Below are 22,585 nucleotides of genomic sequence, written 5' to 3' on the forward strand. Positions count from 1 at the left end.
TTTTTTTTTTTAAATTACTGTCTAAACGGGGAAAGTAGATTTAAATGTAAAAGATTTAAATGATTAACTGTCCAGTTGATGTTGTGGGCATTTTACTGTCAGAGATTTTTTTTTATATATATTTATCAGAAGAAACCACAGAAGAGAAATCTAAGTCCTTCACCTAAGTGGGTTTGGGACTTCATGAGTTTTCCTCTGTGGCCTCATGAAAAACCGCTGTGGACTGCACAAATTAAGAAAAGCTGATTCATCTGGAGGGAACTTTCTGAAGTTTTTCGGCAGATTTATCATGTTTATTTAAAAACAGTTTGACTGCACTTTTGTCAGATGGAGTGTTATATCGGTTTAAATTATTTAGTATTTATTGGTGGAAGTGGTCGCTGTCTACTTTTACATGCTTGGTATAAAGACACTGGTTGTTTTGGTGACGTTAACAGAATCCAAACGACTGTATTAACTGTGTTCAGACGAGTTTCCTGTTAAACTTGTCCGAGCCTTAAACCTGCAGAGAGCCTTGTGGTCAGGAGCTGTCACCTGCCTTATTTCTTTTGTTTCAACCAAACCTTGTTTAAAGCAAAACTACATCTTTGCCAAAGAATCTTTGTTTCTCTCCACCACATCTGCCATCGCTGATTTTTAAGGCTTTCAGTTGATCGATCCATGCTCGTTGTGTTATTTAATGATTTATTAGACTATTTATGTTTACAGAGTTACTGTCCAAACTTGAGTGTTTAATTTTGTTGTTGAGTTTTTGGACTAATGCAGCTACGTAACAGTAGTTTAGGAGGAGGAATGCAACATTTTTTATTTATTCATTGTGTTAATCTGTGATCTGAGCACGCAGCTAACTTGTCTTTACTGTTTCCTCGTGTGGCTTCCTGCTCTTGCACAATACCGATAACTGATCAATAAAAGACATTTAAGCCAGTGTTTCTTCGTCAGTCGTCATTCTTGAACCAAAATGGGGAGTTCAACAAAAAGAATCTGTAGAAATTCAGTTTATTTTGAGACTAAAATACATTGTTTAGGTAAACCAGCTAAAACTCGACCCTGCTCTGAGTCAAACATCAGTTTTTTTAAAACTATTCAACATAATCTTTAAAATACCACCCAACAAAACTATTTGGTCTCTAAAAACGTGAAAAGAACTTGATTTAATTCACAGTAGAAAGTTTTGTGCGTCTGTGTCATCACTGCCAAGCTGTTTGTCTGCCCAGAACACGGTTGGTGATTCTCTGAAAAGTTGAAATAAACCAGTGTCACTTTATAAGGAACGTGTAAAGTGAGCTTCTCTCATCAGTGTCGGACAAACGCTGGCTGTCGTACCTTGTTGTAGAGTTGTGCGTTGAGCCGGTAAGATCTGTACTCTGCCTTCCTTCTTTCCTCCTCTCTCCTCCTCTGAACCTCCGGCAGATTCTCATAGATCCTGCAGGAGAAAAGTCAGATCTTTCTGGAACATCCGTGTTTGACAAAACTGATGTCACAGCAGTTTTTCAACGCACGGACTATTTGAGGGCAGGCTCCATTTTTGATTTGCCATATCTGACGTGGCGACACAAAACGTTGTGTAAATAAATATGAGAAGCTTTCAAAGGCAGAATATTAATGCTGCTGAAGATATAAATTTACTAAAGTAAGCAGCGTAGCAGTGTATCGTTTGAGGTTAGTGTGAGACATTATCCTCCACAGTATTTGTTTTAAATGAAATTATCTCCAGAACTTACTGTTTGGACCTCTGGATCATCTCTTTCCTGGGAACAGCTCTCCTTCGCAGAGCAGCGCCTGAAAGGAAACAAATCATTTACTCCAGAAAATAAGAATTAAATACTCTAAAACAAAAAAGGCAGCTTTACTTTTCTTTACAGTAGTAAGATTAAATATAAATAAGGAAGGATTGATGAGGCCAAAGCGACATCCAGCTGATTGATGAATAGAATATAACACCTGCAGGCCTCGGCAGCCTTCCTGGTCCTCCGTGCTGGTTGAAGAGCTCGTGTCTCTCTCTGCTGAAGACAGCCTGTAACTTCCTCTCCTCGGCCTGCAGAGCCAGACGCTTCACTCTCTGCGTGGAGCGGGAGATGAACTCCGGACGGCTGATCTCCAGAGCCTCCTGCAGGATCCAACGGGAGAGGTTTGCTGTTAGCTTCTACCTTCTTCTACCTTCTTCTACCACAAACTCTTTGTTGCATGTTGTTCCCTAATTTCCTGTTGTGCCTCAACGCTCAAATCAAAACAGAACAGAATGACCAGAAGACACTTTTCCAGGAGCTGTTCACTTGTTAAGAGAAAACACAAACCTACCTGAAGAGAGATTCGTGCCAGAGCAGGCGACTTTGTTTTGGTTCTAGGCTCTGGATCAGGTTCAGGGTTATGACTGAGGTCGGGCTGCTGGTTTCTGTCTTCGTGGACTTGTCTCTGCCGGAGAGGTTCCCTCCACGGCTGTGATCTGCTGTACGGTTCAAACCAGGCGGTGCTCGGCCTCCACCACGACTCCTCTTCCTGCTGCCGGTTCTCCTTCCTCGCCTCCAATCTCAGGTCTTCAGCAGAGATGAACCAGGATACACCTGAAGAGAACCAGCAGCTTGGTATTATTGGCATTAAACAGGAACCGCTGCAGTAAAACGAAGTTAACGTACCTTCAGGGTGGAGCTTCGGTGGGCTCCTCTTGTTCTTCCTCGGCCTTTGGAAGGTCTCAGTCTTAGAGGGACTCCTCCACCCCCCTCTTCCTCTCTCTACACTTGAGGATGATGAGTTCTGCCTGGAGGTTCTGTATTCATGGGGTGAGGGGAACGTGGTGCCAACGTCTCTGGTGTGGCGCCGAGTCCCATTTCTAACAATCTCCAGGTCGCCTGCTACAGAAGAAAACCGTTTTCACTTTCACTGCAGCCTCACTGTGTGCAAATTTCATTTGAGATTTGTCAATGTTCTGGATTTTGGAGACAAATTAGCCGAGGTGACCAGATCAAATTCTAAACGGTGTGAAAATGTCACTGTTGATTTATGTGAACAAAAACATTTGTTTTCCTTTCTGTAAGACAAGAAAATGAACTCTGTTTCCAATGAGGCTGTGAGTTAGTTTTAACCAGCTCACCTGTCTGGATGCCTTTGGTGGCCAGTTTAACTGCCTTCTTCTCCGTCAGAGTCTTACTGGGTCCACGGTGCGATGGGACGGTGGAAGTGCTGGTCGTCGATGCAGAATCAGGAGCAGCCTGAAGAGCAAAGAAATGAAACACTGAGTCCGTAACTGTCGCTCTTCTGTATTTGTGCTTCAGTCTGTCCTGATCTAAAATTTGGTGCTGACGTTTCTACATCAACAAAGATCTGTAGCTTTCTTTCTTTTATTTTTTTTTTTAGAAATGAAACAAACCAAAGACAGCCACAGTACACGTGTATTTAAATCACGTCTACGTCAGAGGGGAGAAGACAGATCTGCAGAGGTTCAGAACATACTGTGGATCCGTCGGTGCCGGCGCTCTCTGTCGGTGTCATGATGGAGGGAGAGTCTTTGTTTCTCCCTCTCCTCTGTTGCCTCCCTTCTTTCTGCTTGTTGATGGTGCTGTAAAGTTTACTGAGGCTGGAGCTGCTCTTCAAATGCTGAACTCTGTGGGCGCCAAAGACTCGGATCAGACGGGCCGTGTCGATGGTGGACATGGAGCCGGACGCGGTGGACGAGGTCTCTGCCTCGTCTCTGTCGGCAGGACAGAGGTGCTGACTCAGGGAGGAGCTGCAGGTGAAGGAGGCTCGACTGTCCTTGTCTGATGGCTCAGATGTTTTCTGCGTCCAGGCGTAGCGAAGGATGGGAGGTTCATCATCAGCCTTTCTGCTTCCTCCGACTCTCCCGTCTGTTTCTCTGTCCCAGACATCGTGCCTCCTCTCTTCACTTCCTTCTTTCTGTTTGCTGTTGTAAGGGCTGTGATAGTCCACCTCCTTTTCTTCTGACATGTTAGCACCCCTTGTGCTCTGAATAAGACGAGACAGGCGCTCCAGCCGCTCCACCAGCGAAGCCTGTCGGTTTGGACGGGTCTCAGCGATCCACTGATCACAGAACCTCTGCCACAGCTCGTCCAGGCTGATGTTGTTCTGCTGGGAGGTGAGCTGAGGAGTGTAAGGCTTCCTCCTGTGCTGGTCTTCTCCTTTTGGAGGGTCAGAGCGTCGGCCCAGCGGACGGCTGATGTAACAATCCTCAGTTCCAACATGAACTGGCTGAAATCTCTCACGACTTGGCCCTGGTCGATTATAATGGAGAGACTGCAGTGGGCTGGTGTCCTGGTCTCTGTTGGAGGGTTCTTGGTTGTTTGATAAAGGCACTCCAGTCAAGGCAACAGATACTTGAGAAGATGGCTTCAGGGTTTGGCGGTAACTTGTTTGTGAGCTTTTGTTTGCTGTCACAGGGGCTTCTACAAGAAGAAGAATAAAAAAGCCACATCCAGCCTTAATGCCCTCATTGTAGACATTTACTTTTAAATTTCACTGCAGCGCACAACAGAACATAAGAAAGTTGCTTTTCATACACAAAACTGTGTTTTTTTTCACTAATGATTCAAACCCATTTCCTTATTTCAAGTATTTTCACACGTTGCAAGACGCTGATGAAAGTTCATCTATCCTCATCTGTGTTTTCTGATGAAAGACTTGAGGCATGTAATGCGTCCAACACTCATTAAACAAAGAAAACCAATGGATCATTTTTAAGCTTTAAGAAATAAATCACTGAGTTTCTAGCTGTTGATTTGTCTGTGTTGCAAAACAAAGTACACTAATGGTTCTTTTATACTGATTTGATTGACCCAGACCGGCATGTTCATAACCAATGACAGACTTTTGTATTGGAGAAGTCATGTATGCATTTAACAACAAAACATTTCCTTTCACAGCCACTGACAGTTTGTTCACTCCACATACCTCTGTGATGGAGGCTTTGCATTTTGAAGCTGGCTGTTTTCAGCCTCTTGCTGTAGATGCCCTCTGTGTGTTTGATGGTGACTCCACGGTCCAAGCCGGGGTCCTGGTGTCCAAGGACTTCACTGCTGAAGTGTGGGGGCACAGCGTCGTCTGATCCTGGGCAAAATACAACAGTGGTTTGTTACCTGATGACGAGTATAATTCAGAGGAGATAATATAAATAACTCGGCTAAAAATCCTTAATTTCCAGTTTGAGGTGAAGATAGGAGCTTCAAAGACACGGATTCCACAGCTCCCTCTCCTTCTGTCTTTCTGCTGAGGCCCCAGCTCTCTCTTTGTCCCACCAGCCCCTGAACATGAATAATTAATATGCTGCCCAGTGTACATTACAAAAGACCAGCTGCGACCCAAACAGGCACGGGAAATGAGAGCAGAGTCTCCCCATTCATCACAGACTCAACTGACAGTTCAAGTCTCTGGACTGCCTTCTTGAAAACAGTCGTTTACAAGGATGAACAAACACAATTTACTTTAACCAATAACAAGTAGTGTCTTTATGTTTTTATACATTACACAAATAATGTAAACAAATCAAGTGACTGAATGAATAACACACAAATCATTATTTTGATTTGTCCCATAATGAATAGATACGTCAAGGTAGATAAAGCATAAAGTGGAAAATGGGAAGTGAACCTGAAGGCTAACAACACCTACAGAAATCTAATGGGAGCGACGAGTCAACTCAACACAAAAGTAAGATTCATATACTCAACAACAACAAAACTCTGAAAAAAGACACCAAAGACACAATACTGAATGAATACTCAATGAAGTAACGTCTCTGTTTGTATCAGAGTATCTTATATAGTGGCAGTTTCGTGGGTAAATCTCAGTTTCAGTTAAGTGATGCTACAGGACAATGACCCTAAACTCCTGAATGACTTTAAACAGAAAGCTCAGTCAGAGCCCAGAAACTTAACTTTAATAAATAAATAAAGCTGGCACATCATAAATCCTTAGAATATGGCTGAAGTAAGACCGGTCATAAATTCCCCCTGAGAGCTTTGTAGGTCTGATTACCAGCTACTGGATGAGGTTGTTTCGGTTATTGCTGCCAGAGCAGGTTTGACCTGTTAAATCCAAGACTCATACTTTATTCAACCACTGCATGAAAAGCTTGACCTCTTCAGACTATCACCAGACAATTCTCAAAGTAAGACTCTGTACTAACTTTCCACTTTGCACATGAATGATAGAATTCCATCAAACTAAAACTAAATATTTCTAAATCAGCAGCTACTAAGATACACCACTGCTTTGGAGAGCAAGAGAGCAAAAGAGCACCCACCCCCCACCCCCCCGTAACAGAGGAGGATCAGACAGGAAGTGGGGAGAGTGGGAGGGAAATGACATGCAACACAATCTACAGCTGGACAAGCAAGTGGGATGTTGTGTTGTGGCGCCTGAGCCCATGAAACTCCAGCACACCAGGTGTCATCTCTGTGTAGGAGCCCAATGAAATTTTAATGTACCTGTGTGAGAGCTCTCCATGGTGGTGTCAGAAGGGCCTGTGGAGGAAACGTCAGCCTCTGCTTGAGGAATGTAGAAGAGCTCCTCACTGCCACGAGGTTTATAAGGCAGCAGGACAGGCACTGCTGTGGGTGGGATGAGAAACAGCCATGAGCTGCAGGTGCACTATTTTTAATCCCTGAATCGACCGCCACACCTAAAACTTTGTTTAATGACAGTTCTCGTAGGTGAGGCAACGGACAGGATGATCTCATCTGTCTTTTTATTTTAAGTTCCATAAAACTCCTGCTACAAGACAAACCAAAGTAAATAAGGAGTTATGGCTTTATAGACTATATTTATAATTCACCAAAGTACTTTTTAAAACAAGCCTACCTGGTGATTCAGTGGTCACAGGTCTTTGGGAGGCTTCATGTCTGTAACGCGGTGTGAAGGTTTGTTTGGACGTGGGGGTAAATCTCCCTGTAGATGTAAGAGCTTTAAAAAGGGCGGAGGTGTCTACTCTTTCACGCCCCTGCTGTCTTTTTGGCTGCGGTGACTCGTACCAGTCTGGTGGACTGGACAAACCAACGCCTTCGTCCAGACTGCTGGCAGCAGACGGAGAGTGTCTGAGAGGAACAAATTCTCTATGTGGCATTTCCTTAACAACCTCGTTGTGACTTGATTCCACCCCAAGTGGCAAACTGGGCTCAGTGGCTTTGGGTGACAGAGTGAGGTGGACATGTGAGACATGGCCTGTCCTGGTGGAGGTTTCAGAGGTGGATGAGACTTTGGTTTGTTCAGCTCTATGAGCATCAGGTACAAAGCTGTCCTGGATGGATATCTCCTCATCTTTCTGAAAAGACTGCATGCTGTTTTCGGTGGTGAAATCCTGTGAGGGTGGAGGAGGTTCTTCAAACTGGCACCCCACAGCGCTTTGCCTCGTCTGATTTGGTCTTTGATTTCTGCTGGTTTCTAACACTGCTGCTGGCTCTCTGGTTGTGTTGTCTGCTTCATTCTTGACAGGAGGACAGTTAGCCTGAGGATGTCCGACTGTGGAGAGCTCAGTCAGGTGGAGGGGTTCTGGGGCTGGGCTGATTGGAGGAGCAGGTGACGTGGAAGGAGAGGGTGAGGTTGAACGCTTACGGGTGGCAATGGTGATGGAAGTGAGGGCCCGAGGGTTTGGTCTGGGGAGGCTCACTCCTTCTCTGGCTGCTATCTCCCATACTTGTGCTTCTAGACCTTTGTGAACAGAGTTTTGAAGCTTCATGTGGGAGTTGGAAAGATTTGTGCCGAGGCCCTGTTGTGGCTGTGACAGCTGGTTGTGTGCATCCCTGGGGGCGGTGAACGTCTCTGTAGAATCAGGAGGATCCCGCCCCCTCGGGTCTCTAACACTGGATGCTGCACTGCTCTCTGTATCTGTGCTCAACTGACTCTGGAGGGAGGAGATGGAAAAAAAAGTTTTTGTCAAACCTTAATAACAGACACGGTACTATTTTAACTTATCCTGTGAATTAATTCATCTGCCACAAGGATTCACATCAAAACCTTTCAGCACAGCAATCAACTTGAAATAGTTTTCCAGAGGAGTGGCATGAGTGAAAAGACAACACAACAACCGAACCTCAAAGTTAATGTTGTTAACTTTGGCGTCATTTTAAACCACCCACAACGCAAAACAATTACCTTAATGACACTTTTACTGCCCAGACATTGAAGAGGAGATATCAAAATGACAAAAAGGTAAAATTAAAGATAAAATAATTTCATATACAAATGACTTTGGAGGAGGTTACTTGGAGGTTGCTTTGTAGACTTAATTACTTTCATCATGATTTATATTTAATTTCAGTGAGAATAAAAGTGTGCTGTCGTAGGTGGTTTACCTTTATTGGGTATTTTAACATCAGCTCTCTCTTGATCTCTTCGATCCGCTTTCTGTCTTCTTTGTCCAACTCCAGAGGTTCACACTGCTGGCCCGATACCTTCATATTAATCCACTCTGCAAAACCAAAAATATATTTAACATGATTTAGAACATTTGAAAGAAGTCTCTAGATCCAGGTCATGGCTCTGCATGAGGGCTCAGGCAGACACCATGTATTTACTTGGATTCATATAACGATACAGGTAGAATAACCTGAAAATAAATAAATAAAATACACTTTTATCTCCACCTATGGTGGTATATTGTTTGTGACTTAACAGTCCAAAAGCAGGCACAAGAAAATCGTTGGTGTGTATATACAGTACAGGCATAAAGTTTGGACAGACCTTCTCGTTCAAATGAATAGGAAAGTGTGTCCAAACCTTTGGCCTGTGCTGTAATTAAATACTACTTCAGTTCAACTGTACTTTAAAAGCTTATGTGTTCTTATCAGACTCTGCAAGCTTCTCCATCATCATACCTCTGGCTTTGCTGTCCTCTTGGTCAGTGAGGCTTGGTGTGCTGGACACCATGGTGGTTGGAGATTCACTCTGGAGTAACTTAGCCACTCTGACTGCCAGAGAGCTGTCACTGCTGCCATCGCTCATCACTCCCTGGTCTGTGTCTCCGAGGCTGGGTGTGGGGGTGCTGCTCGGTGCAGGACCTCTATCAGAAGTCTTGTCTTCCTCCTCTGGGACAGTGGCTGTTTCTGTTGAGGTGAGCTGTGGTTTACTCACAGTTGGCAGAGGCCTGATGACTGGTGGCTGTGTCGGGACTTTGTTGTCAGGGGGTGCGGCGCTGCAGCCCTCGGGCTCCGCTCGCCGGGCTGATTTGGAGAGGACAAGGGACGGCCCGGCCCCTCTACTAACAGTACACTCTTGTAGCCTTTTGTATGCGTCTGCAGCAGGTTCACTGATTAGAGACTGCGTGGATGAATAATCAGGTTGCCATGTTGAGGTTAGACTCTCTCCAACTACAGAGCTCTGCCTTGGTTTCTCTGAGGTCAACATAGAATCTGACGAGGACCTGGCCCACAACAAGGAGGAATGAGTTCTCGAGTTTGCAGTGGCAGACAAAGGGGAGAGTGAAGAGTCCTTGAGTCTACTGTCGTTCTTCCTCAACGAGAGTAAAATGTTGTCATCGGATAGCAAACGGGGAGCTGCAGGAGAGGCTGAGGAAGCTGCAGAAGGCCCAGCAGACACCACATTGTCTACCTGTGAGAGCAGCTTGTGAATCTCCCCGAAGGCCTTAGAGCTAACAAAAGAATCCTCTGCACTTTGGTCCAAACTATGGCTCATTTGCACGTCTCTTTCACCACACCTCAGCTTAGTAGTTATCGAGAGGTGAGAGTTGAGCCTGTTGCCCAACTGGACAGAACTCTGGCTGCTGGTTACACTGTTGTCCTTCTGCTGCTGCTGGCTGGCCTCAAGTATGGAGGGGTGGGAGCCCTCATCCGCCTGGGAGGAGAGTGTCAGGCTGCATTTATTCTGAACAGCTCCTGTATCTGATGAAGGAGAGGAGGCTGTCCTTTTGGTGTGCTCTGGGATTGAAACAGCTGGACCAAGACTGTCCAGGCTAAATGGGATGGATACAGTAGAGTCAACTGACAGAACACTAGACCTGGAGAACTCTCCTTTGTGGGGACTGCCACCTGGAAATTCAATTAAAAAAATATTTTTACTTCTTAAGAAACCACACTGGTTTGTAACAAAGGGATATATTTTTCAAGATTTTTACCTTCAGACGGTTGGGAACTCTTCGTTGGAGTTCCAATTGATCCTTTAATTGTACAGAGATCTGTGGGAGAAAATTCCGGTTCTCGGATTGGGCCTCTGGGAGCAAATGGAGTTAAGATGGTTGAGGGAGACTGGTCAATACCCAGGTTATGGAGATACAACTGCAAGAATACGCAAATAAGCACAAAAATCATCATTCGGTGTATCAGTCTATACATGTATGGTGTTTTTCACCATTTACATGCTAAGAAGAAGTAAGAAAGGAAAAATGTAAGCAAAATCATTCTTTAGCAGCTGAGTGTCTTTAGCTGCTCAAATTGTGAAAGTTAAGACAATTACATGTAAATGTTCTGGTCCTAAATATATATTAAATAAATCTTGCTTTTGTTCAATTCCATATTGTGTTTAAATTACCGGAATTCGTTCTTCAATGTTGAGGTCTCGAGGTTTGGGTAGAGGTGGTGGTGTTGACGGCAATGAAGTCCAGTGTGAGGCATAATTATCAACCTCTAGGCTGGTGACAGAGGAAGCTCCAATGGAGGCTCCCAATTTCATTCCGCTGTTGTAACTATCTTGGGAGTTTGAAAGAGTCAAATCTCTGTCAGTCGATACATCGCTGAACTGGCCGAGGCTCATGAGAGGTGATGCTTGAGCTGTGGTACTCAGCTGGTGATGGACATTGTCCTGAATCTGGCTCTTGTCTTTTTCTGTAGGTTTCAATGTCTGCTGATTTTGCTCGACTGAAATTACAACTGTGTTCAGAGAAGACTGGGACCGCGACCTGCCAGAAGGTGAGCCTGAGGGTCTTGCTGCAGGCCCGGTGTCATCTTTGTCACTGGGTGCACGACCCACTGCCTCCCCTCTTCTTGGAGAGGAAGAGCCAGAAGGAGCTGTAGAGGAACTCTGTGTGACATTCTGGTTGGAGGCACTTGAAATTGGAGGCTGTTGAAAGTTCCTTGCCTGCTCACTAAGGATACGATTCAGGGTGTCAGACACTGCATCATAAGCTTTCTTTTTGGGAGAGATCCCGGAAAACCCTTGCAGTGCAAGGCTGTCAAACAACGACGTTTTTCCAGAATTTTGATTTGACCTCCAAGCATCTACTTTCTGCAAATAGTTGAGACTTGGGAGCGACTGGACTTTTGCAGAGGGATGTTCTTCTTGGCACTGATTTGCCGTGTCTGGAGAATGAGCATCAGTCTCTGGTACAGCTGGCTGTGGAGAAATCCCTGAGCTCGATTGATATGAGCTCTCCTTATTGGAATCGATGGCAGAAAGCTGTCCTACAGTAGCCTTGACACTGGATTTGGGTGGAGCTTTAAAAACCCCTGGAGTGGACTGAGAATGTGGAAGGAAACCCAGGTAGGACCCATCAATGCCTGTTTGATTCCCTGAGGACCAGAGGTCTTGCTCTCTATGAAGCCGTTGAACACCTGTTGAAAACAGTCCTGTCCATGGGATGTCACCCTGATTTGTCCGAGTCACACTTGGCTTGCTTTCAGATGTCTCTGTGGGATAAGGGGTCACACATTGACCAGGTGAAGGACATTTCCGATGTTGGCTCTTGGATTCAGCTTTGCGGTTGTTGCATCTCTCGACTTCAGACAGCAGCTCTCTGTGTAACACTTCACTTGTGTTATCAGGCTGAGTGCTGCGGGAACCCATGGTGATGTTACACACCTCAGATGTTGGTGATTGGTCAGGGTTTGAAACTCTGTTGGGTAGTTTTGTCTGCTGCTCTGGAAGAGAAGCTTCACCTGGAGGACCTTCTCTTCTAACCAAGCTTTGGTCGAGGGCAGGCTTGCAGATTTCAGTGCTTTCAGAGTCTTTGGCTAAAGATGTAATGCTCTTCACAGATGTCTCAGAGGCAGAGGAAACAGCACTACTAGTGCTGCTAGGCATCCCAACATCTTTCTGAAGGAGCTCCATAAGATGCTGAGCAGGAACATCCTTTCGAAGAAAGAAAGCTTCATCTTCTTCAGCCTTTTCTGCAAGCTTGTGTAGCGTTTTGAAGTATTCCTGTCTGTCAGCAGTGGCAGTCAGTTGGGAGTGAACCATTTCCCCATGTCTGCCTTCGTCCCCTGGTGACAAACTGTGCTGGGAGAGAGAACAGCTGCTAGCTTCTCCTTCAGAAAGGACTGTTGCCTGAGCCAAGGGATGCTGGGACAGTGAGCGACCCTCAGAGGCCCGAGCAGATCTATCATGGAGTGGAAAGTGAAATCTATCTGATGCCATGGAAACGTCGGGGTATGCCCTTGAAAAAGCAAATTAATAAAGAAAGAACTCTTGAGTTCCTATCATTCAAATCACATGAAGTATAAAACTATATCTACAAATGGCTTGATATTTATTTTTACCTTAAAGGGACAAATTCATAGTCACTATGTTGGAATAAAGAATATTCAGTGAAGTTGTGCTCCACTCCAGCGTTTACAGGCAACAGCGAAAGGGCTGGAGACAAGTTACTGTCCTGAAATTCTGATGACAGAGAAAATGCTTAATGTAATACAAAGGCAGGATAATCAGCCCATATGACAGACTATCAAACTGAATTAATGCCAACCATGGGTAGACTTCCCATAATCATGCACTCCAATGTGATGAATTATTGACATATTAGACAATTTGAATTTGTTCCATCCATACACAGATATCATAAGCGTGACACAAAGAATATATTTTGATAAATACATACAAAAATTTATGTTTTATCCTTTGAGTTTAAACCAATGTTTTTCCCAAGAGTACAATCTATTGATAATATGTTGGGAAGAGAGAAAAGCGGAGGAGAGTGAAGTGCATTGTTTTATATGAGGCACATACGTAGCTCCAAAGAGTGTGTTCCTGGCTTCTGAAGCTCCCAGTCCTGTCTTGTGAGTGTGGGCTGAGTTTGGTCGTGGCTCACAGACGTCTGTCCAACAGACTGACTGACATTATCATCTGCTGGCAACTGAGGAAACTCTGCAGACGTCTGTGTACCAAATCAACAAACAAAGTCACTCACTTTGACTGTCCTCTTGTGTCATCTAACAACGCCTTTAACCTGAAAGACGTGAAAGCACGAACACTGTTAAATCAACATATGCTGTAACAACACTGTAGCCTCTGGAGTTACAGATGGAGCACACCTTCACAACCTGCTGCTACATTCACCTTGTTATTCCTGCCAGCTGTTGTTGTTGGCAGGATATAATGACTCAAATCCATGTCAATCTAACAGACTGTAACGTGGGTACACCGACTATACATTCATTAATAGTTATAACTATTAATGAATATATATATATATATATCGGTTTTTCAACCAACTTGGATGGTTTAGCTTCAGTTTCTGCAGAGTTCACACTTTGGATTTCAGTCTTTCTTCATAGTTCTGAATAAATCCCTCATCCAAACGTCCGCCAAACATTGTTTTATAGATACAAACAGAAATAGTTAGCCAGGCCAACAGGTGACTGTTAGCTTCCAAGATAAACATCATTCGGCACAAGCTGCACACATTAACCGTTTCTGACTGAGCAGCCGCCCGGTTCTTCAGGTACTACGGTTACTAACAAACAGAATCTCGGTGTTTAATCTCTACACCGACATTAGAGCCGACAGTTTCACCGTCACGTTTCCGCCGACCTGAGAAATTAGCCAACAGCCGAGCTAAGCCGTTAGCCGCTAGCTAACCGCTGGCTGACGACCGCCAAAAGCGAAGTCAATTTCAGCCAGCCTACCGGAAGATGGGTCGAAGGACGGCAGAGTAACGGAGCACACGCTGAGTTATTCTGCGGGGTTTTGGAGTTAGGAGCCGGAGGACAGACCTGAACGGGCTCCATGTTGGGGCCGTTGTTGACAGTCCGCCTTCGGCAGCGCGCTCCCTCTCGCTCGTTTCCAAGGAGCGTTGCTAGGATGCGCTCGCGGGCGAGCAGGGATTTGAACTGGGGGGGAGGGCAAAGATCGTTTGGAGAAAAGATGATTCACTCACACATGATTTTAGATTTTAGAGTTTAAATTAAACACAACAGCTCAAAAAGCTAAAAAAATAGCTGTGGCTGTTCACTCCATTCACCCCACTCTGACGTGTGCCACATGGCTGAAGCTGTACCGTTTCTTTTTTTAAAACATGTTATGGTCACATTGTCTGTAACCAGTTTGTATCTTTATGATGTTGTTGTTATTTTTACTAAGCCGTTTTAACTAAAAAAATAATAATCCTAAACACGCCACAGACTTTTTTTTCTGTTTTATTGTCCGTATTATTTCTGAATAAATCCCGCCTACTTTTTCTGTGATTGACGGGTGGCACATCCAATCAGAACACAGGAGCAGCAACGCACGCGACGCTCAGAGCGTCAGTGTATAAAAACTGAATTCTTCATATGCGGAAGCTAGATTCGGATGAAAACAGTCAAAGGAATCGTTGAAATTAAGCCTCCCAAACAGATCCACATACCTTCACAACATGTCGAAAAAGAAGGACGTCGTTAAAGGTGAGAATAACATTGAATCAACAGCGTTAGCGCTCAGTTTCATTTACTGAGAACTGGACCTGTTTTAGCAAATGTGTCGCCAGTTAGCTTTACGGCTAGCTAGCGCGCTAACACTGTGACACCAAAGCAGCTTCCATCTGCATCTGCCAACCGCAGCTTTCTGAGGTTATATCACATGCTTTGAAAGAGGAATTCCGTGCTGCTTGTGTGTTTTCACATCATCTTGTCTCTGCCCATCAGGGGGCCTTTCTGTTCCCAGAGTCAGAGAAAACTCCAGACTTATGCGGACACACGTGAGTATGAGCCAAACGCCCATAGTCCAAACTGTGGTTCAGGTATTCTGACACAACAGGTCTGCTCAGTTGTTAGATGAGGCTATTATTACATAATAATCAGTGCTTTGAATTAGTCAGCAGTCTCACATGACTTTGAGTGCTAAACTTTATGATACTGCTTGAAAAGATATTGTGAAATGATGAGCACCTGGAAGCGATGGTGGTGAATGTTCAATTAAAGTTTATGTTGAATTCATCAAGAGTGTAACCAACAATCATTTTAATCTCTTTTAATAATGAAGTGTAATTAAAATGAAAATCATCCTGTGTTTTCACCATTTGGGGAAAAAAATAATCCATAATACTTCCTTGTGCCACCTATTACAACATAAGAAAAGTCAATATTCAAGGAGACATCTAGTCTCAACAACACTGTTGCATATAATCAACAGATTGTTTTATCACTGATCTAAGTCACTGATCTCTCTCCATTTTAGGAATCAATAGTAGATTATATAAATGGACGTCATCCTCCAGATATCTTCTTGAATGCTCTTCTGGGTAAGACCCTTTTTTTTTTTTTAGTTTTAGTTTTGCTTTTTTTTTTTTTTTTTTTTTTTTTTTTAGTTTTAGTTTTGCTTTTAGCTGTCAGGGTTATCAAAAACCTGCCTGCCTGCCTGAATGTCTGCAGCAGATATGAGAAAGCATATACTACAGATTTGAAAGACTCTGCTCTACTAATATCTCTGTACCAATTTTTATTTTGTATTTTTTTTTTTTTTTTTTTTTTTTTTTTTTAAGAACCAAAACATTAGTTTAGGAAACGTAAGATGGAAATGCATTGTCAGTTTTGGCTTAGAGCTACAAGGGTTGGTGTGTTTGTGTCCTTGAAATGTGAGTATTAGAATAGCTGACTGTCCTGTGTTTGTCTGTTGTGTGCATCAGGTCTTGATTTAAGGTCATATGACTTCCAAAACGACATCATATATTCCAGCGATGATGATGATGATGAACCTTTTTATCCACACACGTCTGCATACAGGCCTTTAGAACCACATCCACGAATAACGCAACTCACTGACGAAGTAATGCATTTCTGTTCTCAAATTCATTCTTAATTTAGTTAATTTTCATGTCATTCCTGAGCGTCACCTTTATCTCAAATTAATTATTTTTTAGGAAGCTGAAAAACATGCAAAGGAGCTCATAGCAGAGGAGGAGCGGCGTAAAGAGAAAACCGAGAAGAACAAACGTAAAAAAATGGTCTGTGTTGATGTAGCACACATTTATCTTGGGTTTAATGTTCATCTTCTGAGAATGCTTCACAGTAGATTGTCTTCTGTGTGATATAGCGCAAGAAAGAGAAGAAACGGCTAGAAAAGGAGAATGCAGCCAAAGACATTTTACCTGTGAGTCTTGTTTTACTTTTATAGCTGTGAAATACAGATGTACAGAGTTAATCTAAAGACCAGGGAAAAAAAGTATTTTCAAGGTCATTCTGATTATTCTTTAATGTTGTTTTCTTTCATTTCAGGAGGAAGAACAAGCCAAATCTGACTCCTCAGAAAATCTTATTTTAGAAAGTAATGTTGAAGCAAATGAATTTCCTAAATGTGGTAATTCTCAAAATGGAATCTCGGCTGCTGCGTGCAACAAAAGCAATGGCAAGAATAAAAAAGAAAATCTTGTGAAGATGAATAAGAAGGAAGAGAAGGAGCAAAAGGTTTGTGGGGCTTTGTATCACATTGTGAAGCACAATTGGTGTGTGTTCATTTTCCTTTTAATGTGCTGATGAATTTTAATAAAGCTTAAGACAAATTCTTTTCCAAAATAAGTGAAAGAGATTAAATACAGCAGGCAACTCTAAACAGTGTGTTCAGCAGTTACTCCGGATTTATGCAGTGTCAAGGCCACATTTAGAGGCAAAGTGCTAATTCTTTGTCATGATTTTAGCAAAGATGTCTTTTTCATGAGTCGCTCTGCAGTGGGTTAAAACAAACACCTTGTCTTATCATTCACAGGATCTAGATTTAAATAATTCAAATGCTTCCACTGCTAAATCGGTGCCCGAGGAGACATGTAACCAGAAGCCTGTGCAAGAAAGTGAAAAGAAAACTAAATTAGCAGTTCAAAAACCAAAAACATTGGAAAAAATGGAAGTTGAGAAGAAAAAGGAAGACAAACATGAGCTTAATAAAGAGGTAGGAACACTGAAAATATACTTCTAACTTTCACTTCTTCACTGTTTTATCCTTCACAACTTTAACACTTAAATATATTCACAAATAAGAGTTTATGAATCACAACCCGTATGTTACTCAGCAAGATACAAATTCATGAGCACATGATGCTTCATATACTAATGTACAAACGCTGTTTGACAGAAAACTGTAGATCCCACTGTAGAAGAGTATGCAAAAAGAAGCAGAGAGCTGGCTGGTAAGGTATAGCCATGTTATTAATGTGACTTTGACATAAAACAAATGTGAAGTTAAAACAGCACAACCATTCTTACGTCCAGGTACGGGAAATCGTTTGGCAGCCTCTGGACAGTACGAGGTGGCTGTGAAATGCTTTACTGATGCCATTAAATTCAATCCAAAGGAATATAGGTAAGCACAAAATGGGCTGAAATTGGCTTGAGCCCCATTTATTTATTTATTTATTTATTTATTTATTTAAAGTACTCAGAAGCAGTGACACATCAATGAATTATGTTTCAGGTTGTTTGGAAATCGGTCACTGTGTTATGAAAGAATGCAGCAGTACGAAAACGCTCTCAGGGATGCTGATGTAGCACTCTCCATGGAACCAAACTGGATAAAAGGTTTATTCAGGAAAGGGAAAGCACTGTGTGGGCTGAAGGTAAATCGCTGCACTTGTACCCACTTAACAGTGTTTGTACTGTACTGAAACTGGATTTTACGCTCTGTTTTTAGATACTTAAAATTCATGTTGCAACTGGCTCAACATTTTCCCAAATACACCAATAAAATCTATATTGCATTTAAAACTCAACCTGCGAAGTGCCTAAATTTCCATATATCTGTGAAACTGTAGATTTTAAGTGCACAACTGAGCTGTGTAACTGCCAGACTTGGCACTACTTTAACTGAGTCTGGTGCTGGTTCGCCACCAAAAACAGGCTCAATGAACTTCTCAGTTACTGATCTGACCATGAGCGAGTTCATGTGAAAGAAGGGAAGGAGTTTTATTATTGGAACCATGAATGATGTACTCGAGTAATAAATGAAGTGGGAACACATTATATGAAGACACTGTAAGAAAATACCCTTCAGATGCTCAGTCACTGAAGGAGGAACTACAGGTTCAAATCCAGTTTAACTGGACTATAAATAATGTGGTTGTCTCAATGTAAATATTATCAATGCTTCCACAGAAGTTTTTTTTTTTTTTTTTTATATATATCTATATTTACATGCTGTCTGTGTTTACTATATCACTTCTGCAGAAATATTACGAGGCCTCACTGATCTACAAGGAAGTGCTGAATCTGGATAGTTCAAGTGCTGAAGCCACACAAGAGCTGAAACGAGCACAGACACTGCACCTCATGGTAAAAAAAAAAAATAATAATTGATTTACAGCAATATGTCCTAGTTAGTGTCACGGAAATCTGCTGCGAGAAGTTAGCTTTGACAGAGCACAGCTTGAGTATTTTGAGCGTGTCGCATTTCAGTCATCTACTTTTTTTCCCTCTTTTTTCCCCTAATGGGTTTAGTGTAAGTTTAGATGCTAATAAATAAGTCAGCGTATAATTAATTAGTGGCTTTAATGTCTGTACGCTCGTATCACATCCATTTTAGGAAATGGGCTTCAACTGGGCGCAGTGCACCGAGGCCCTGAAGACTCACTCCACACTAGAGGAAGCTGTTGAGGCTCTGTTTGGTGGCGACAGTCAGAGGGATCCTGGAGGTAAATGTCAAAGTGCTTCCCAGAGATGACTGCCAACACCCACGGCGTGAAGTCTAATACTATTCCCTCTATTCAGATGCTGGCGCCAGTTGGGAAAACACAGAGCAGCCAGTGGTGGAGGAAGAAGAGATGGATGAGGGAGAGTGGACTGTACAAGTGAGCCGTCCCAGAATGCAGCAGGTCAAAGATTTGGACGCTGTGGTCATAAGCAGATCAAAATCTCAGTCGCCTACCCCTCACTCAAAGAATTCTGTCAAACCGTAAGTTCAATGTTTGTTTTCTATGTGCATCACTTCCATTTGGTGGGTTTTATTTCAGGCATTTTAGTACAAGTGTCCTGATTCTCCATATGCAACATTAAAAGGTTCAAGTAACATTTAAAGTGCATGGTAAGGATCAAAATTCGCTGCGTGCTAGCAGCAAGTTCAGTCACTTTTGATATTAGACCTGTTCAACCTCAGGTGCACGACAGTTATTTTAGTTTGTAGTGTGTTATGTGCTAATCTGAACTGTACAAAACTACCATTTAAAAATGATCTCCCCTGATTTACACATAGGGAACTTTTCTCCATTTGGGTCGGATCCTTGGCTCCTACTGTCACCTACGCGATACTTCATGAGCTCTTCAGCAGGTGAAGTACCTCATCCTAAACTTCTTCACACCTCTGAGCATATTTTTGTTTGAGGATCTCACCCAACACCAACGCCAGTATCAGGTTCCATTCCGAGAGTAGCCTGACCGTAATTCAAGCAAACTGGGAAACCAAGAAAAACCAGGAGTCTTTAACAGAATAACAAAGCAGTTAGATCAAAGGAAAAGTCACAGGCATTCTTTTCAATATTTGTAATTTATCTTTAGAATTCAGTAAAATCAAAAGGGGGATGGAAACACCTTTTGGAAAAGCTGCAGTGCGTTGACTGGGAACATATCTTTCGTAATCCCTGTGTATTTTTCCTGAGTAACTCAAAACAAACTGCGCCACAAAGATGATGCACACTTACTCCAGTTTGCTCAGTTCATGTATTTACACTCTTCCTTTTCTCTCTCTCTCTGTCAGAGTCGGCGTGGTTTATGGCATCAAGATGCTGCTGGAACATCAATGTGCCTTTGTGAATTACACAAAAAAGGAAGACTGTGACAGAGCCATCCAGTGTTTCAATGTAAGTGTCTGTTTACTGGTGGGATAATATTACGTTGGGGGGAGATGGTCGCTGTGCTCCTTCATAATTCATCTCACTGCTTCAGATCACATTTTAATCAATGGCTGTAATTCGTCTGGCGACATGTTGTTTAGAAGGCCTTTTTTCATCTGTCAGATTTGAAAGAACATTTTGACTCGTGTTTCTCCTCAAAACACATTTCATAGTGAACCGATACATTTTATAAAAAGCGGCTGTAAAAGGGTTTTCTGTTACACAGAAATCACCCCGAGAGCCAGTTCAGATCCCACAATCTCACTGCAGATTGGGTGTGTAGAATAATATATCGCAGCAGGTGTTGTGATGTTTTAAACTACAATCTGCAATGTCAACCAGGTTTGAGGCTGACGCTGGACATTTAACTTTTTAGCTGCAGCCACAAAGTGAAAGCAGCTTCCCTGGATATTAGAATCGACACTCGAAGGCACTGATGTGTCAGACAATTGAAGAATATTGCTGTAGTATAGAATTAAACATGAAAATAATTTGGGCTGTTTCGTGTTCATGACTTGAGAGACTGTAAAACTATTTAAGTGGAGCAGGAAGTTGGAGAAAGATATTTTCTTTGATATTAAAGCTGTGACAACTGCAACGTTCCCTCAGTTAAGTTTGTCTTGATTTAAATTTTACAGTCAGCTTCTCTAAAACGTTTCGTATCATTCCCCCTAAAACAGAAATCAACCCTGACATAACTCTCTGTAGAGCGGCTTCTCTTTTACAGCATGTTTGATTCAGAACAGCTCCATCGGCACAAATGGACGTTCAAACGTGCCACACATTCACCTAAATCTTGTGTTTCTACAGCTTATTTCACACCATGCAGCGAAATACGATAAAGATTTAATTCATCAAAAACTGAGCTTTTCTTGTCCTAGCTGGTTAACATTTTTTCTTACAAATGAATTATGCCAAATAGCCAAATAGCCAAATAATTACCCGATTATATGTGGAAAATTTTTTTAATTCCAGGCAGAGCGAGGAAGTTTTTTAATTTATTTATTATTATTTTTCTCTCTCTGTTTCTCATTGGTGAATAATCGAACTTTAAACATACGGAAACAACACAGTCAGCTTCTGTCTGTCTCTTCCTCAGGGGATGGTGGTAGAGGGAGCTCCATTGGCTGTACGATATCCCAGTAAGGGCCACAATGGGCTGGGCCCATCAGGGTAAGAACATTATACTGTTTTAGATTTTACTCAATAGACTTTAAAATGTGTTTGTGAGCTCAAAGTATATTAGAAGTAATGTTTCATAATATTCTGACTTATGTCACCATAACTGGATAGGATAAGGAGAGGAAAGTCATCTCAGGCCTTCTGCTCTTAGCATCCCTTGAAACATTTCTATAAATTAAAGTTGAAGTGACAAATAGTTTTTCCTCTTGCAGCTCATACAAGAAGGAGTGCTTTTTCTGGAGGACCACGGGCTGCACCAGGCCAGACTGCAGCTACAGGCACGTCCCCGAACACAAGAACATCGACAGGGAGAAATTCACCAGTCGACTCGGTCACGTTAACATGTAGAAAATTTCAAATGTCAAGATACTGAGGTTTGTCACAGTGGTGGTGCCAACCCGGGCTGTCACCTGTCCTTTGTCTTTGTGACGGTTCAAATGCAAAAATGTAAATTGTGTTTGGCATTCTGTTGCAGTGTCTGAACTGTGATGGCCCGCCACTGTTGCATGAATCATACCACTGTATTATAGTAACAATTCATGTGCCTTTTTATGGATACATTTAATCTGCACCATGCTTTTGGTAGTCTGCAATAATTCATGGATTATTATTTATTATTACTATTGATGATGATTATTATTTCAAGAATTATGTCTAATTGACTGTTTTGAAGATTGTGGATTTTTTTGTTTATTTCCCTCTTTGAAATAGATGTAAGACTTTTTTGTTGACATTCAGTCACCACTAGGTGGCACCATTAGTTTTATCCCTTAAGTTTAGGGCTACAAAACCTGCTGTATTTTAAGGCTGTGATTAAATGACTAGCTAAGCTACGTGCAAATTTAGTGTGCAACGTTTAATTTGGAGTATGTCCAAAATTTCATATTTGTTTTTTGTGCGTGTATGTATGTGGCGTGTCATGCTTCATTCAAGTGTATTGCGTATTTTGAAAATCTGTTCAATTCGTGAAACGTTTGGACACAAACTGTCAAACAGTAAATGCAATTTAGTGGCTCAATGATTGCGGTTTTATGCTGTGAGAGCCCAAAGAGAACTAAAACCTCAAGCCTGAGTGAAATGAATAGTTTTGTATGCATTGATAATATACTGTACAAGACCCAGGAGTGTAGGTGGAACTGTATAGATGGGCTAAAAATGGACTAAAAATAATAAAGTCATTCTTGTGGCTAAAACACGATTCATGAGTTGGCATATTCAAGCCTTAAATTCAAACTCTGCATAATTTGGGAGATCATGAGAGTAGAAGCCAGTAACAGAGCGAGTGAGAGACTGGTTTCTCACTGTCCCTTCCCCACAACACTGCTAGATTAATCCCTGCAGCAGCTGTGTATCCTGTTGCAGTGTCCTTGAGTAAGAAGCTCCCTGGTCTTAGATTGGCCTGAGTTTTAGAGGACCAGTTAAAAGCCTGAGAAGTAACTATTG

At 42.4% G+C, this 22,585-nt stretch overlaps 2 protein-coding genes across 4 annotated transcripts; one reads left to right on the forward strand and one right to left on the reverse strand.

The window, feature by feature from the left end:
• Nucleotides 1-823: 823 nt before the first annotated feature.
• Nucleotides 824-13,946, reverse strand: alms1 (ALMS1 centrosome and basal body associated protein). 3 transcript variants are annotated; one of them, XM_029493115.1, is made up of 18 exons: nucleotides 13,887-13,946; nucleotides 12,901-13,048; nucleotides 12,435-12,555; nucleotides 10,492-12,331; nucleotides 10,079-10,238; nucleotides 8,823-9,992; nucleotides 8,301-8,416; nucleotides 6,811-7,849; nucleotides 6,438-6,560; nucleotides 4,903-5,058; nucleotides 3,451-4,397; nucleotides 3,092-3,209; nucleotides 2,637-2,852; nucleotides 2,302-2,564; nucleotides 1,945-2,110; nucleotides 1,725-1,782; nucleotides 1,327-1,426; nucleotides 824-1,235 (listed from the first exon to the last, which is right to left on the reverse strand). In XM_029493115.1, the coding sequence occupies exons 1-18, from the start codon at nucleotides 13,899-13,901 to the stop codon at nucleotides 1,191-1,193; spliced, it is 6,801 nt and encodes a 2,266-aa protein (XP_029348975.1). In that variant the 5' UTR covers nucleotides 13,902-13,946; the 3' UTR covers nucleotides 824-1,190. The 3 variants fall into 3 exon arrangements, with proteins under 3 accessions (XP_029348975.1, XP_029348974.1, XP_029348973.1); XM_029493114.1 differs by having other exon boundaries at nucleotides 2,637-2,849; nucleotides 13,800-13,919; XM_029493113.1 differs by having other exon boundaries at nucleotides 13,800-13,919.
• Nucleotides 13,947-14,431: 485 nt separating this feature from the next.
• LOC115035913 (stress-induced-phosphoprotein 1) lies at nucleotides 14,432-22,340 on the forward strand. Its single transcript, XM_029493961.1, has 18 exons — nucleotides 14,432-14,555; nucleotides 14,796-14,848; nucleotides 15,328-15,391; nucleotides 15,776-15,915; nucleotides 16,010-16,093; nucleotides 16,183-16,239; nucleotides 16,365-16,553; nucleotides 16,852-17,031; nucleotides 17,215-17,269; nucleotides 17,352-17,442; nucleotides 17,554-17,695; nucleotides 18,303-18,407; nucleotides 18,658-18,766; nucleotides 18,843-19,026; nucleotides 19,324-19,398; nucleotides 19,825-19,927; nucleotides 21,060-21,133; nucleotides 21,355-22,340. Exons 1-18 carry the CDS (start codon nucleotides 14,528-14,530, stop codon nucleotides 21,488-21,490), a joined length of 1,869 nt encoding a protein of 622 aa, XP_029349821.1. The 5' UTR covers nucleotides 14,432-14,527; the 3' UTR covers nucleotides 21,491-22,340.
• Nucleotides 22,341-22,585: the final 245 nt, after the last annotated feature.

Source organism: Echeneis naucrates, chromosome 22, assembly GCF_900963305.1.
Source record: "Echeneis naucrates chromosome 22, fEcheNa1.1, whole genome shotgun sequence".
NCBI classification, from domain to species: domain Eukaryota; kingdom Metazoa; phylum Chordata; class Actinopteri; order Carangiformes; family Echeneidae; genus Echeneis; species Echeneis naucrates.

Coding starts and splice junctions, on each gene's coding strand:
- alms1 (XM_029493113.1), bottom strand. CDS start 13,901: ATGGAGCCCGTTCAGGTCTGTCCTCCGGCTCCTAACTCCAAAACCCCG. Junction 4,398..4,902: donor GCAAAGCCTCCATCACAGAG/GTATGTGGAGTG, acceptor TTCTTCTTGTAG/AAGCCCCTGTGACAGCAAAC. Junction 2,111..2,301: donor TGGCACGAATCTCTCTTCAG/GTAGGTTTGTGT, acceptor TGGATCCTGCAG/GAGGCTCTGGAGATCAGCCG.
- LOC115035913 (XM_029493961.1), top strand. CDS start 14,528: ATGTCGAAAAAGAAGGACGTCGTTAAAG. Junction 14,556..14,795: donor AAAGAAGGACGTCGTTAAAG/GTGAGAATAACA, acceptor TCTGCCCATCAG/GGGGCCTTTCTGTTCCCAGA. Junction 21,134..21,354: donor AATGGGCTGGGCCCATCAGG/GTAAGAACATTA, acceptor TTCCTCTTGCAG/CTCATACAAGAAGGAGTGCT.